The sequence below is a fragment of the Protopterus annectens genome, chromosome 8.part0 (assembly GCF_019279795.1).
Source record: "Protopterus annectens isolate FY-2018-M chromosome 8.part0, PAN1.0, whole genome shotgun sequence".
Classification (NCBI taxonomy): Eukaryota; Metazoa; Chordata; order Ceratodontiformes; family Protopteridae; genus Protopterus; species Protopterus annectens.
In genome coordinates, this window is record NC_056741.1 from 1,916,898,760 (window position 1) to 1,916,913,802 (window position 15,043).

The 15,043-nt window shown below is 41.7% G+C and overlaps 1 protein-coding gene across 1 annotated transcript in view; it reads right to left on the reverse strand.

Moving 5' to 3' along the window:
- The window catches only part of OGFOD1 (2-oxoglutarate and iron dependent oxygenase domain containing 1), a 690,104-nt gene that overhangs the window by 412,077 nt on the left and 262,984 nt on the right, over positions 1-15,043 (reverse strand). The window contains 1 exon segment of the mRNA XM_044081419.1: positions 14,636-14,749. Coding sequence (XP_043937354.1) covers positions 14,636-14,749 — 114 coding nt within the window.

The following is a 15,043-nucleotide window of genomic DNA, read 5'->3' on the forward strand; positions in this document are numbered from 1 at the left end:
GCATATAGTACTGTATTTATTTATTTTTGTGTTTTTCACTGAATATTAACACAACTGAAGTTGTGGCTGTCTCTCTACAGAGTACTTTTTAGAATTTCTGTGTAGTCATTGATAGCAGTGGGGGGTAGTTTCAGCTCGTCACTAACATCCTGTCTTGCCTTATATAAGTGGTATATTTGGAGTTATCTCTGCTTAATATCAGAGCTTTGGCCGGCTAACATCTACCTGAAATCAGCTGGACGTACAAGTGAATTTAAGTACACTTTTATCTGCTCTTTTGCATATAGTACTGTATTTCATTTATTTATTTGTGTTTTTCACTGAATATTATCTCAACTGAAGTTGTGGCTGCCTCTCTCTACAGTTAGTTGGTGGCTTTGAAATTGCCCACCCCTTTTGTAGATTTGTATTTGGATACTCCTGGGCCCATCTCATTTGCTCACTCAATTGAGTGCAGTGAGATCATATTCTGATTTCAGGCACTCCTACTGTGTAAAAAGAGAGCATATGGGAAGGACAACCCCTGTAGCCTCTTAATCCTGCTCTGCCCCCCTCCTCCAAAAACAAACAAAAAAAAATATATATATATATATATATATATATATATATATATATATATATATATATATATACATACACACACACACACACACACACACACACACACATCTTATTCATCTGCTCTTAATGCAACTGTCTTAGTTGCTCATCTGCATGCTATCTGTTCAGTCGCTCTTACTCTGCACTTATTACTGCTTGTTAGTAGCCTTCTAATTTACTGCCTTCTACACTTGTTTTTTAGTCATTTGTTAATTTAATTGCACTTATTTGAACTGTATTTGCCGTAGTGTTGCTACACGCTCGTGTGCACTGGCCTGCACTACAATTTGAATTGCATTTACTGCTGTTTTAGCTGCTTTTCTGTAACAAAAAAAAATTCTAAGCTTGTTTCCCACCTTTCCTGTAACTAGTCAAGTCCAGACACAGACTTGTTGTATCCAGGACTGGTGGTAAGCTTCTGAGCCCCCCAAGCCTTTCTGTGTTGGAGGGAAGCCTTCTAGCTGATCAGTGGGAGTGGTAAGCACTAGGTAGCTACCACGGGAAGAGTGGGTTTTGGCCCTGAAATTGTAGTTCATTAGCCGTTTTGGCAGTTTTTTAATCTCTTTCTACTTTCTAGTTAAAAGCCCGTTTTGCGTTTGGTCCCTGCCTTTCCTATGACTAGTGTAATCCAGGTACAGATTTGCTGTATCCAGGACTTTGGTAAGCTTCTGAGCCCACCAAGCCCTTCTGTGTTGGAGAGAAGCCTTCTAGCTTATCAGTGGGAGTGGTAAACACTAGGTAACCTATTTATCACAGGAGGAGTGGTTTCTGACCCAGAAATTACAGTTTATTGGCCGTTTGGGAAGCTTTTCCATATCTTTCAACCTTCTGATTTAATAGCCTGTGTTTGCACTCGTTTCTTGCCTTTCCTGTTACTAGTCTAGTCCAGGTACAGATATGCTGTATCCAGGACTCTTTGTAAGCTTCTGAGCCCCCCAAGCCTTTCAGTGTTGGAGGGAAGCCTTCTAACTTATCAGTGGGAGGAGTAAGCATCAGGTAGCCTATCTACTACAAGAGGAGTGGTCCCTGGCCCAGAAATTGTAGCTATTGGCTGTTTGAGCAGTTTTTTTTCCATTGCTTTCAACTTTCCGGTTTGAAAGATGCACTTGTGCCTGTCTCCCGCCTTTCCTATAACTAGCCTAGTCCGGTTACAGAGTTGCTGTATCCAGGATTGTTGGTAAGCTTTGGAGCCCCCAAGCTTTTGTGTGTTGGAGGAAAGCCTTCTAGCTTATCAGTGGGAGTGGTAAGCACTAGGTAGCCTATCCTCCACGGAAAGAGTGAGTTTTGGCCCAGAAATTGTAGTTTATTTGGCCGCTTGGGCAGTTTTCCATTGCTTTCAACTTGCTGGCTTAAAAGCCTACATTTGTACTTGTTCCCCGCCTTTCCTGTAACTAGTCTAGTACGGATTTGCTGTATTCCAGGGCTCTTTGTAAGCTTCTGAGCTCCACAAGCCTTTCTGTGTTGGAGGGAAGCCTTCTAGCTTATCAATGGGAGTGGTAAGCATTAAGTAGCCTATCTACCACAAGAGGAGTGGTTCCTGGCCCAGAAATTGTAGCTATTGGCCGTTTGGGCAGTTTTTTTCAGTCTCTTTCAACGTTTTGGTTTAAAAGCTGCACTTGCGCTAGTTTCCCAACTTTCCTATAACTTGCCTAGTCCAGATACAGAGTTGCTGTATCCAGGACTGTTGGTAAGCTTCTGAGCCCCGCAAGCCTTTCTGTGTTGGAGGAAAGCCTTCTAGCTTATCAGTGGGAGTGGTAAGCACTAGGTAGCCTGTCTACCATTTGAGGAGAGGTTCTTGGCCCAGAAATTGTAGTTTATTGACCATTTGGACAGTTTGTCCATCTCTTTCAACTTTCTGGTTTAAAAGACCACATCTGCGCTTGTTTCCCATGTTTCCTGTAACTAACCTACTGGGTAGCACTAGAAAGCCCTAAACTGATACAAACCTTCTAGCTTAGGAGAGAGACTTTGGAGTAATTAAGTATCAGTTTTCGATACTTTCTTGCTGTACTTAACTGTTTTCTGCCTAAACGCAGATTTTTCAGCGTTTATTGCGATTTAAAAGCTTGTTTTTTTTCACATATTGTACTTATTTGACTGCCTGCACTTTTAAAAAGTTTTTTGTTTAATTTGTTTAACTGTTGTAGGCTACACACTAAAGTGCGATGGCCTTTTCTGATAGTTTGTAGTTGTTTAAAGCTGTTTTAAGTATATTTCTTCACTGTTTTTGCCTTATCTTTAAAAAAAAAAAAAAATTCCTTGTTTTCCACCTTTGTAAGCGGGTATTGTCCAGTTTTCAGGCTAGTGCTGAATTCAGGGCTGTGATACTAGTTTGAGTTGCCCATACCTTACTTGGACGGAAGGAAGTTGCTCTGTTCACCTGTGAGGGAGGGGAGCTTTGAGCAACCTATCTGTCCCTGGAAAAGTGGTTCCAGCCCAGATGTTAGTAGTTTACTGGCCATTTTGGGCTAATTTCTCTCTCTTTCATTTCCCTACTATAAAAACTGCGTTTGCGCGGTTTCACGCACCGGGCAGTACCGGTTAGCTACGGTAAAATTATTCCCGGCTCCACTAAGTCTCCTCTTCAGGTTTTCCCTTGAAACTAGTCTAACTCTCAACCTAAGCACTCAAAAATCATCTTACAGCCCAGCACTTGCTCAGACCTAATAGCAAGCACTAATATACCTTCACACTAATTGCCCAGCAGGGAAAGGCTCTTTATTCACCCCTCACCAACCAAGCAACCAAGCAGCTCACCCTACTATTCAGGCATAACCAAAGGGCAACTTTAGGTGCACTCTCCAATCCAGCTGGTGAATCTGGGTATCCTGAGGCAATGTTATAACTGCCTCAAGTACACAGACAACCCTCTCCTCCTACAAAACACTGACATATGCGAGGGATGCAATTATACAGCCAAACTGGAAGCTAAGCTGTCTCCACCCAAGACTGGAACAGACAGTCAAGAGGAGAAGGTTAACACTTGCACCACAACTCCAGCCGCATACAGACCTACTAAAACAGCACTGGCAAAAAATATACATAAAAACACAAAATCATACTCAGAGGCTCTAAATAAAAACCTGCAAAAGCAGAGACCTCCAAAGCAGACACCCAAACAACCTGCACTTCCCATCACAAACCAGACAACACAACACACAAAATCAGTGTGCCGCACAATCACAGCCCTTAAGGCGAAATAACATACCTAACACACTAGTAATAGGTGACTCTATAGTCAGGCACACTGACGTCCCGCTCACTAGGCTGGACAAGCAGAAGGCTACTGTTAGCTGCCTGTTGGGAGCCGGAATCAGCCACATAACACAAGCAATCAGGTCACTCCAGAACAAGTACAAATATGACTCTCTCATTGTTCATGTTGGTGTGAATGACCTGAGACGTACCTCCCTGGACTACATGAAAAGAGACATGGAAGAGCTCTCCGATCATGTAGCCCAGGCAGGTATGACCCTAACCCTGAGTAGGATCCTGCCCTCACCAAGAATGATACCTCAGTATAAAGAAAAAATGATCAATTTCAACAACTGGCTAAGCTTCTGGTGTCATTCAAAGGGGATCCAGTGTCTGTCAGCCTGGGATGACATGCTCGACAAGATGCGTTGCTTCACAAGAGACGGCTTGCACCTGTCACCCCTAGGCTTTCTAATACTGGCCAAGTCTCTTGCTGCCCCCATAGTGCCTTTTTTAGGCAAGGCTCAAAAGTCAAACCCACCTCCATAAACAGCACAATTAACAAAAACTGAGGGTTATGCTACTCAACACCAGGAGTTTAAATCTCAAAATGCATGTGCTCGAAGAACTCCTCAGTGTGGAGAACGTCAGCATCTGTGCAGTAACTGAAACCTGGTTCAAGGCTCCAGAGAGCACCCCAGCACTACCAGGTAACAACTCATACCACACGTTTCGGCTACAGAACACAGACCAAAACACAAAAGGAGGGGGTGTATCCATATTCATCAAGGATACCTACACCTCCAGGTTAGTGGCATAGCATGAAACCTCTGAGATCATCCATGTGCAACTAACATCGGGCAAATCTGCAATGCAAATTGTGGCCTGCTACAGATCACCCTCCACGACCTAGAACCACCACTCCACCTTTTTGGAGACACTGGAAAACATGAAGGCCCTACCGAACACCCTGATATTGGGCAATTTCAATTACCCTACCATTCACTGGGAAAACTACTCGAGTACAAATTCCCAGGCCCAACGCTTCCTGGAATTCATCAACTCAAACGCCCTGGATCAGCTGGTAAACTCCCCTACCAGAGGTGAAAACATATTGGACCTAGTCATCACCAACATGGGTGACAGGTGTTCCACACCAGAGTTCAACCCGTCACTGGTTAGATCAGACCATAAACTAATCACTCTGGATGTCCACACCCCACCACCACCCTCAACTAAGGAAAACACAGTAAAAAAACTTTTCTAAAGCAAACTTCACCTTACTTAAGACTGAGGTGGTAAGTTTCACAGCCCCCATGCTAAAGGATTAACGCTGCCCAAGATGCAGAAACCTTTACAAATGCACTCTATGAGCACCTAACAAGGATGCATGAATCGTGCCATCCCTAGCAAAACCAAGACTCACTCCTCTAAGAGAAGAAAACCAGTTTGGTGGATCCCTGCAATAAACAGGCTATACAACAGAAGGAGGAAACTAGCTCAGAAAAAAAAGCAAATCCCAAGAAGGAAAGACATCCCTGATCAGTATCAGTAAGAATCAGAGGTCCCTCATGAAATCATCCAAGGCTAACTTCGAAAGAAAAATAGCCAAAGATTCAAAAGATAACCACAAAGCCTTCTTTAGATATGTTAAGGATCTAAGTGGCAACTCGCAGATATGCACTGAACTAATGCAAAATAGCACAAAATATACTAAGCCTACTGATATTGCCAACATCCTGGCAGATAGATTCAGTGCAAACTTCACCCCCCACCCCCTTACCTCCAAAAGGGCCCACAATAATACCGGAAAAGTGTATTGTCCCAAAAATCACAGACACACAAGTGAAAACAGCCCTTTCAAAAGCCAAAAACACAGCGTAAATGGGACCAGATGGTGTCCCAAGCTGCGTCTTGCACGAACTACAGAACAAACTAACCCCCCACCTAAACACGCTGTTCAACCTCAGCCTCTCCACAGGCTATGTGCCCGTAGAATGGCACACAGCAACAGTTATTCCTTTCCACAAAGGAGTGGCCACAACTGACCCTGGTAACTATCGCCCCATAAGCCTGACTAGCCTGGTCTGCAGGGCTATGGAGCACATCATCATGGAACACATTAACAAAGACATTGGGAACCTCCAACCACTTGACCCAACCCAGTTTTGTTAAGGGCAGATCATGCCTACTAAACCTGGCTGACTTCTTCGAGACAGTCACCAAGGTCATAGACGAGGGAAAGGTGGTTCACACAGCCTACCTTGACCTCGCCAAGGCTTTCGACACCATTCCCCACTCGGGTATTGCAGAAAAACTTACCAGCCTGAACATAAACCCCTACATCACGAGATGGGTTGCCAACTGGCTTACAGACAGAACTCACATGGTAAGAATAGCGGGCTCCAGGCCCGACTCTAAACCAGTCACAAGTGGTGTCCCGCAAGGCTAGATTCTGTGACTCCTACTGTTCGGCATATACTTCTCAGAAGTAAAGGCAAACACAGGAGGACTATGGCTAACCAAGTTCGTTGATGACTGCAAACTGGGAGCCATAATTGACTCTCTGGCTGACACGGACATCCTCCAAAAGGGCCTTACTGAGACGGACAACTGGTGTCAAAGTCATGGCCTCAAGCTAAATGCCAAAAAATGCACAGTCATCCCATTTGGGAAAAACAAAACACCCACTGATTACCACACAGGTGGCAGCCCCTTTAATACAGAAGGGGTAATAAGAGATCTGGGGATCCAGGCAGATAGTAATCTCTCCTTTGACAATCATATTGCCAAAGTAGTTAGTAAATCCTTCTATGTGGCCCATCTAATTACTAAAGGGTTCGCATCTAGAAATAAAGAGGTTATAGTACCCCTCTACTCGTCATTCATTAGACCCATCATAAAGTACAATACCACATTTGGGATGTACCTCACAAGATACTTCCAACAGTTAGAAAGACCACAAAAGTACCTCACCAAGAGGATTACTGGTCTCAAACATATGTCCTATGCATATGAGAGAAAACACTATACCGGGTACCACACAATAACGTCTTTATTTAAACAAAGTAAAAAGGAGAGGTGAGCGCTTTCGCAACCTTCGTTGCTTCATCAGACAAAGAATTAACTGTTCAACTGCTTGTTTTATATCACTCTCAGTCAAAAAATGTTTTCAATTAGTGACATCATACAACTTTTGAAAATTTAAAGGCATATATGACAAGAATATTGTAAAATACACATATGAATATAAAATATATATACAAAAATGTAAAGTATGTTCATATTTATGCATATCTAATTTAAAACAGTTAAATAATCTCATTAAAAATGCATATATATAAAAAATGCATATAAATAAAAATGCATAGTATATTCATATTTATGCATATCTAATTTAAAACAATTAAATAATCTCAAAAATGCATATATATAATATATATATATATAAAAAGAATGCATAATACAAAATATATAATATAAGAAATATATGTATATATATATATTTATTTTGTGCAAAAAATTAATTGTGTTGAAGGCGTCCATTTCTTAAAGCTAGACGCCTTCAACACAATTATTTTTTTTTATATATATATTATATATATGCATTTTTATGAGATTATTTAATTGTTTTAAATTAGATATGCATAAATATGAATATACTATGCATTTTTATTTATATGCATTTTTTATATATATGCATTTTTAATGAGATTATTTAACTGTTTTAAATTAGATATGCATAAATATGAACATACTTTACATTTTTGTATATATATTTTATATTCATATGCGTATTTTACAATATTCTTGTCATATATGCCTTTAAATTTTCAAACGTTGTATGATGTCACTAATTGAAAACAAATTTTGACTGAGAGTGATATAAAACAAGCAGTTGAACAGTTAATTCTTTGTCTGATGAAGCAACGAAGGTTGCGAAAGCGCTCACCTCTCCTTTTTACTTTGTTTAAATAAAGACGTTATTGTGTGGTACCCGGTATAGTGTTTTCTCTCATATACTTTTCTTTTTTTATATACTGGGTTTTACCTGTAGAGCCATTTTGCTTTTCATTTATATGTCCTATGCAGCCCGACTGAAAAAACTCCGGCTGTACTCTGTGGCATATCGCTCACTCAGAGGTGATCTCTGCCTGACTTACAAAGCCATGTCCAACTCAGAATACATGGACATGCTCCACCTAAAGAAATCCAAGTCACTGTGAGCCACGCAATCTAGTGAGCTAAACCTCGCCACAACAATAAATAGAACATGCTGGAGAAATAGATTCCTGTCAGAGACTCCCCATGCTTTGGAACAAAATTCCAAATTACATCAGGCAGAGCCCCTCACTAACACTCTTCAAGAGAAACCTTGACGAGTGGATGGGTAACAGAAAATACACCCCTGGGATCACTTCATTGGCTCTGCTTGACAGAGGATCAGTTAATTACTCAATGGGGCAGCGAAAGCAGACACTCTGTCTAGGCTTATAAATGCCCTCGGGCAGATAGCCTAGTACCTACCTATGAACCTATAAGAATGCAAAGAGGACCACAGATAACACGGGGGGACTGAGCACCTCAAACATCAATGAAAAAAATAGAGTGGAGATACCACATTAACCTGTGTGTAAGTAAGAATAAAGTTTGATGTACAGCACAATGACCACTTTCTGGACAGTTTACTGAAGGACATCTAATAGCATTTACATACAGTTCACCTTCAAAGGAAATATAGCTCTACACATAGGTTCATAGGTTGGTACTAGGCTATCAGCCCTAGGGCCTATACAAGCCTAGCCATAACAATTCCCTGGCTATTTCTTCCCACATTATTTACTTTCCTGGACCCCTGTCTAGCAGGGCGACTGACGTGATCCCTGGGGTGAATTTCCTTTCTCCCATCCAAACGTCAAGGTTCCTCTTGAAGAGGTCCAAAGAGGCACTCTGCTTGACATGTATGGGCAATCTATTCCAGAGTCTGGGGAGTCTCTGGGTCAGGAACCTATCCCTCCAGCATGTTTTGTTTATTGTGATGACAAGGTTTAGATCCCTGGAGCGTGTAGCTCTGAGGGATTGGGATTTCTTTAAGTGTAGCATGTCCAACAGCTCTGGGTTTGACATGGCCTTGTATGTTAAGCAGAGATCGCCACTGAGTAGACGAAATGCGACAGAGTATAGCTGGAGTTTTTAAGCGGTCAGCGAGGGCATCTGCTTTAGGCCTGTGATTCTTTTAGTGAGGTATTTCTGAGGCCTTTCCAGTTGTTGCAGATGTCTTGAGAGGTACATACCAAATGGGGCGTTGCATTCTATAATGGGTCTAATGAGGGATGAGTACAGTGGGACAATGACCTCCTTTTTTCTGGATGAAAAGCCCTTCATGATGAGGTGTGCCACATAGAAGGATTTCCTGACTGTTGTGGCGATGTGGTTATCGAAGGTGAGACCACTGTCCACCTGTGTCCCTAAGTCTCTTATCACACTTTCTGTGTTTAGTGTACTGCCACCTATATGGTAATTCATGGATACATGTTTTTTCCCAAAGGGGATAACAATACATTTCTTGGCATTGAGCTTGAGCCCATGGCTCTGGCACCAAGCATCTGTTTCTGTAAGGCCCTTTGTAGAGTATCCACATCATTTGGGGATTCAATAATGGCTCCTAGTTTGCAGTCATCTGCAAACTTTGTTAGCCAGAGTCCCTTAGTGTTGACCTGTACTTCAGAGAAGTAGATGCCAAACAAGAGCGCCCCAGGACTGAACCCTGAGGTACTCCACTTGTCACTTGTCTGGAGCTGGATTTGGAGTCGGCTACTTTTACAGTGTGGGTTCTATCAGTAAGCCATTTAGCAACCCATTGGGTGACATAGGGATTAATACCCAACTTAGTAAGTTTATCTATGATTCCAGAGTGGGGGATGGTGTCAAAGGCCTTGGCAAGGTCTAGATAGGCTGTGTGGACCACCTTACCCTTGTCCATGGCTCTGGAGACTGATTCAAAGAAGTCAATCAGGTTCAGGAGACAAGATTGGCCCTTCACAAACCCAAACTGGGTGGGGTCCAGTGTTTGAAGGTTGCCAATGTCTTTGTTTATAAGTTCCATGATAATACGTTCCATGGCCTTGCAAATAAGGCTCGTCAGACTGATGGGACGGTAGTTTCCGGGATCCAAGGTGGATCCCCCCTTGTGGATTGGGATAACTGTAGTTCTGCGCCACTCAGTGGGCACGAAACCTGAGGTGAGGCTATGATTAAACATGACACTTAGGTGAGGTGCCAGTTCATATTGTAGTTCATGTAGTACACAGCCCGGTATGTCATTTGGTCCCATGGATGCTGTATTCTTGGCTTTAGAGAGTGCGTTTTGTACCTGTGTGGCCGTTATTATTGGAATTTGGCAATCTTCCGGTATTGAGATGGGCCATTTAGGGGGTGAGAGGGGGGTGAAGTTGGCACTGAATCGATCTGCCAGAATATTGGCAATATCCTTTGGATCAGTATATTTATTGCCATTCTGTTTTAGCTCAGAGCAGATCTGAGCATTGCCATTTAGATTCTTGACATAGTTACAGAATGCTTTGTGGTTGTCTTTGGAATCTTTGGCAATTTTATTTTCATAACTAGCTTTGGAGGATTTTATGAGGCATCTCAGTTTCTTACTGAGGCTAGTAAGGGAGTTTTTTGCATCCTGGGATTTTCCTCTTTTCTGCAAAAGTTTCTTCCTTTTGTTGTAAAGTTTGTTTATGGCAGGGGACCACCAGATTGGCTTCCTTTTTTTGGATGAGAGCATTTTGGTTCTATTTGGGATGGCACGATTCATGCATGAGTGAATGTGCTCGTACAGTGCCTTAGTGTAGGATACAGCAGTTGAACTTTCAGTTCCCGTCTGCATGGGTGTCATGAAGTTTGTCACTTCTGACTTGAGTAGCATGAAGTTGGCTTTGGAGAAGTTTTTTATGGTGGTTTCTTTACTGGGGGTGCAGGTGGGATGTGGATGTTAAGGGTGATTAGCTTATGGTCAGACCTGACTAACGAGGGGGTGACCATAGGTATGGAGCATTGATTTGCCATGTTGGTAATGACCAGGTCTAGGATATTGGAGCCCCTGGTGGGACTATGGATTAGTTTATCCAGGGCGTTGGAACTTATGAATTCCAAGAACCGTTGCGCAAAGGTGTTGGGACATGAGTAGTTTTCCCAGTTAATGGCAGGGTAGTTAAAATCACCCAGTATTAGGGTGTTTGGTTCTATCTTAATATTTTCCAGTATGTTTAAAAAGGTGCAGTGAGAATCTTGGGGTATGGTGGGGGATCTCTAGCAAGCTACAATTTGGATTGCAGTCTTACCTAGTGTTAGTTGCACTTGGAGAATTTCAGACACATTGTGTTGGCCAACTAGCCTGGTGGTGTGAATATCCTTGGTGAATATTGACACTCCTCCACCTTTAGTGTTTCGGTCCTGGTTTGGTGGCCGAAAAGTGTGGTAAGAGTTGTAGCCTGGTATTGCAGGGGTGCTCTCTGGAGCCTTGAACCAGGTCTCAGTTACTGCACAGATATCGATGTTCTCCATTTTTAGGAGTGCCTCGAGAGAGTGCATTTTGAGGTTTAGACTTCTAGCATTGAGTAGCATTACCTTCAGATTTTGCATGCTTGTACCTGTTACGGTGGTGGTTTTGTCCTTTGAAATTTGCCTAAAAAAAGCACTATAGAGGTGGCAAGAGCCTTAGCCAGTAACCTGAATCCCAGGGGCGACAGGTGCAGACCATCTCTGGCAAAGCATCGTGGTCTGTCAATCATGTCATCCCAGGCAGACAGATACTGGATCCCCTTTGAATGACACCATAAGCTTAGCCAATTGTTGAAGTCAATCATTTTATCCTTATATTGTGGTATCATTCTGGGCGAAGGCAGGATGCTACTCAGGGCTAGGGTCATACCTGCCTGGGCCACATGATCCGAGAGCTCTTCCATGTCTCTTTTCATGTAGTCCAGGGAGGTACGTCTCAAGTCATTCACTCCAACATGGACAATGACAGAGTCACATTTGTACTTGTTGTGGAGTGACTTGAGTGCATGCGTTATGTGGCGAATCCTGGCACCCGACAGGCAGCTGACTGTAATTTTCTCCTTATTCAACCTGGTGAGAGGGACATCAGTGTGCCGGACTATAGAGTCACCTATGACTAAAGTATTAGGTACATTGTCTTGCCTTAGGGGCTGTTGCTGGGTGGCACACTGGTGTTGTGAACTATGTGACACATTGGTTGTGATTGGTGTTTGTTTGCTTTCAGCTTCAGAGGTCTTTGTTGCTTGGGCAGGTTACAGTTAAGGGCCTCTGCATATGTGGATTTAGTGTTGCTATATGTGGGTGTTGGTGGTGCGGGTTTAGAAGGGCTATGTGTTGCTTGAGGTGTAGTGTGGGTGTTAACCTTCTCCTCTTGACTGTTTAGCACAATCTTGGGTGGAGAGAGCTTTGCTTCCATTTTGGCTATGTAAGTGCATCTCTCACAGGTTGTAGTGTTGGGTGGTAGGAGGAGAGGGTTGTCTGTGTACATGAGGCAATTGCTGCATTGCCCCAGTATGCCCAGATTCACCAGGTGAACAGGATAAATCACCGAAAGCTGACCCTTGGACATGCCTGGTTTGGGGCTTTTTTTTTTTTTTCTTTGTAAAGTACAGGAGCCGTTTCCTTAGCAAGGTACTTTGCAATTATAGGCTGTTTAGTGCCTACTATTAATTTCTCCTTATTAACAAGGAGAGTTCAGTGTTTGTATGAGTTTAAGGCTTCCTAGTGCTTTCCAGCAGGTATTAGAGAAAGTGCTAGTCACAGGGATGCTTAAAGGTAAGATTGAAAAGAATGCACTCTGCAGTGTGCACTACAGAAGTTAGATGTGAAAGTAGGTAACTTGAGTTTTACCTATTTAAAAAGTTAAGGTTTAGTGGAGAGTTACTATTTTTAAAACAGCAAGATGGATTGAAAGGGGTGGTCACTTTTGTAATTTGGTACTATGAAATACATAACATTGTCACTGCTCAGTGTTGAGGGGATGGTGCAAGCCCCTTCTTACTAACTTAAAAAAAAGCAAGCAATACAGGAGTATTATTGTCAGGCATTCAGGTGACTTAGCCATAATAGCCAAAAGGAATTTCATATGCTCTGGAAGTCATTTTCCTTTAAGTCCAAGCTTGGCACTTCCGCATAAAAGCAGTGGAATGATACAGGACAGGAGTTTAGATCTTGTGCTCTAAAACATGCCAAAAGGACTGGACATCTCGGTTCAGTCTGCTTTTCACCTGCACTTGCAAGGAGTGTTAAAATACATATCTGTGTATTGCTCTCTCTCTCTCTCTCACACACACACACACACACACACACACACACACACACACACACACACACACACACACACACACGCGTGCACACACAGACAAAGACACACACACACACAGGCACACCAGTAGCATATCATCCCATTTTTTTTCATTTCTTTTAATGGTCTGCAATTCCTATTCTCCATATTCCAAGAGTTTCTTCCAATAACACCTTAATTTAGCTTAACAACTATTAATTCTTCAGAGGCAGCAACAGATAAACCAAACCCCACTAAGTTTTTATTCAAATGATGTATTATTTTGTAGGCAAATCCAGGTTGTACTGCATGACGCATTATCTTTAACTTTGCTTGCTAACCAGATACATGGTCTGGTTTAAAGACCTTTACAATCACAACCTGAACAAAAGATGAAAAAAAAATGCAAAATAAATAAAGCATTTACAAAAATCAAGTCTACAACTAACACAAGCAAAAGCTTCAGCAATCAAGAAATGTTAAAAGCTCTAAAATGTATTTTTTAGCCATCTAACATTCTGTAGTAACATTTATGCATATGCAGGAATATAAACTCTACATCTGAAACACAAAAAAAAAACAGAAAAAAAGAGAGATTCAGCAAAAGACATCCAATCTGCACTGAATTCTAGAAAGATTTTCCTTTATTATTATTATCACTAGCCCTCCTACTGTACGCCAACAACCATCTCCCTTCCTCTAGCTTTGCAATTATGACAGTCAGTGTCCTGCGATGTACCATCCTGGCTATAGGTGGAGCTGTCATTAGCCTCCCTTTCCCTTTTCCCTTACCCCCAAGCAAGACACACCATGAGGTCAATACGGTTATCATGAGCGTGACAAGCCCAAAATTCCAGGTTTATGAAATATGAACTGATTATCATAAATGACTGAATAGGTCGGCCAGAGGCATAACAGGCAACTGCATAGCTTAGTGGCATGTTGTGGGAACAATGAGAGAAAGGATTACACACAAAAGCATAACAAAATGTAAAATTTAGTAATTTTGTCTGAAAAGTTTAAAAGTACATGGAATGCATTTTGGAAGTTTAACATTAACACAAATGAAAGAAATAATAGGACACAAAGACTGACATGGTTTCCAGTGATGGTTTGGCACAAGCATGACTAATAGCACTACCACTGTAAGCAAAGAGAAAGTCAAATCACCAGAAATCATGGTTACAGTTAAAGTCATACCTTACAGACACTAAATGCACTGTCAGTCAAAGGGGACAGACCAAATAAAGTGACAGCCTCCAATCAGGAAGTTTTGAGGTAAAATAACCACACACAAAGAAAAAGTGGTGTAAATAGGACATGAACAAGACAGAGACATTTTGACTTTTACTTTCAGTTTATGGGTACAGTTGTCCCTTAAGCAAGTTAAAATAAATGATCATTATAAGAATTAAAATATGTTTCTCATACACTGCCAGCTTCATACTAATGCAAAGCTTGCCTGACCTCTCACTAAGTCCTCCTTACCTTAAGGAAGTTCTTCAGCATGATCTCTGATCGATCCTCAAACTCCTCCTGAATGTTTGACTGAGCGTCCATATCCAAGTAGGCAGGATTGATCCACTCGTACAAAATTTCATGCTAAGCACAGAAAAGGCATATATAAAAAATATGTTATAAAAATGTTTACCATCATGTTATCAAGATGAGATGCCTTAATTAGACGAGAAAAATCAAAGACAGAATTGTGAATTTAGCAGAAAATCAATAAACAATGAAGTGTTCCTCCAGCTTCAGGATACAACTCATGTACTTGCCAAAAAAAAAAAAAAAAAAAACCTTTACGATAAACAGACACACCATCAGAACGGTATAGGAGATAAAAAGGAGAAATATCTATTATACAACCAAAAATATGACAGCTGACACAAACAA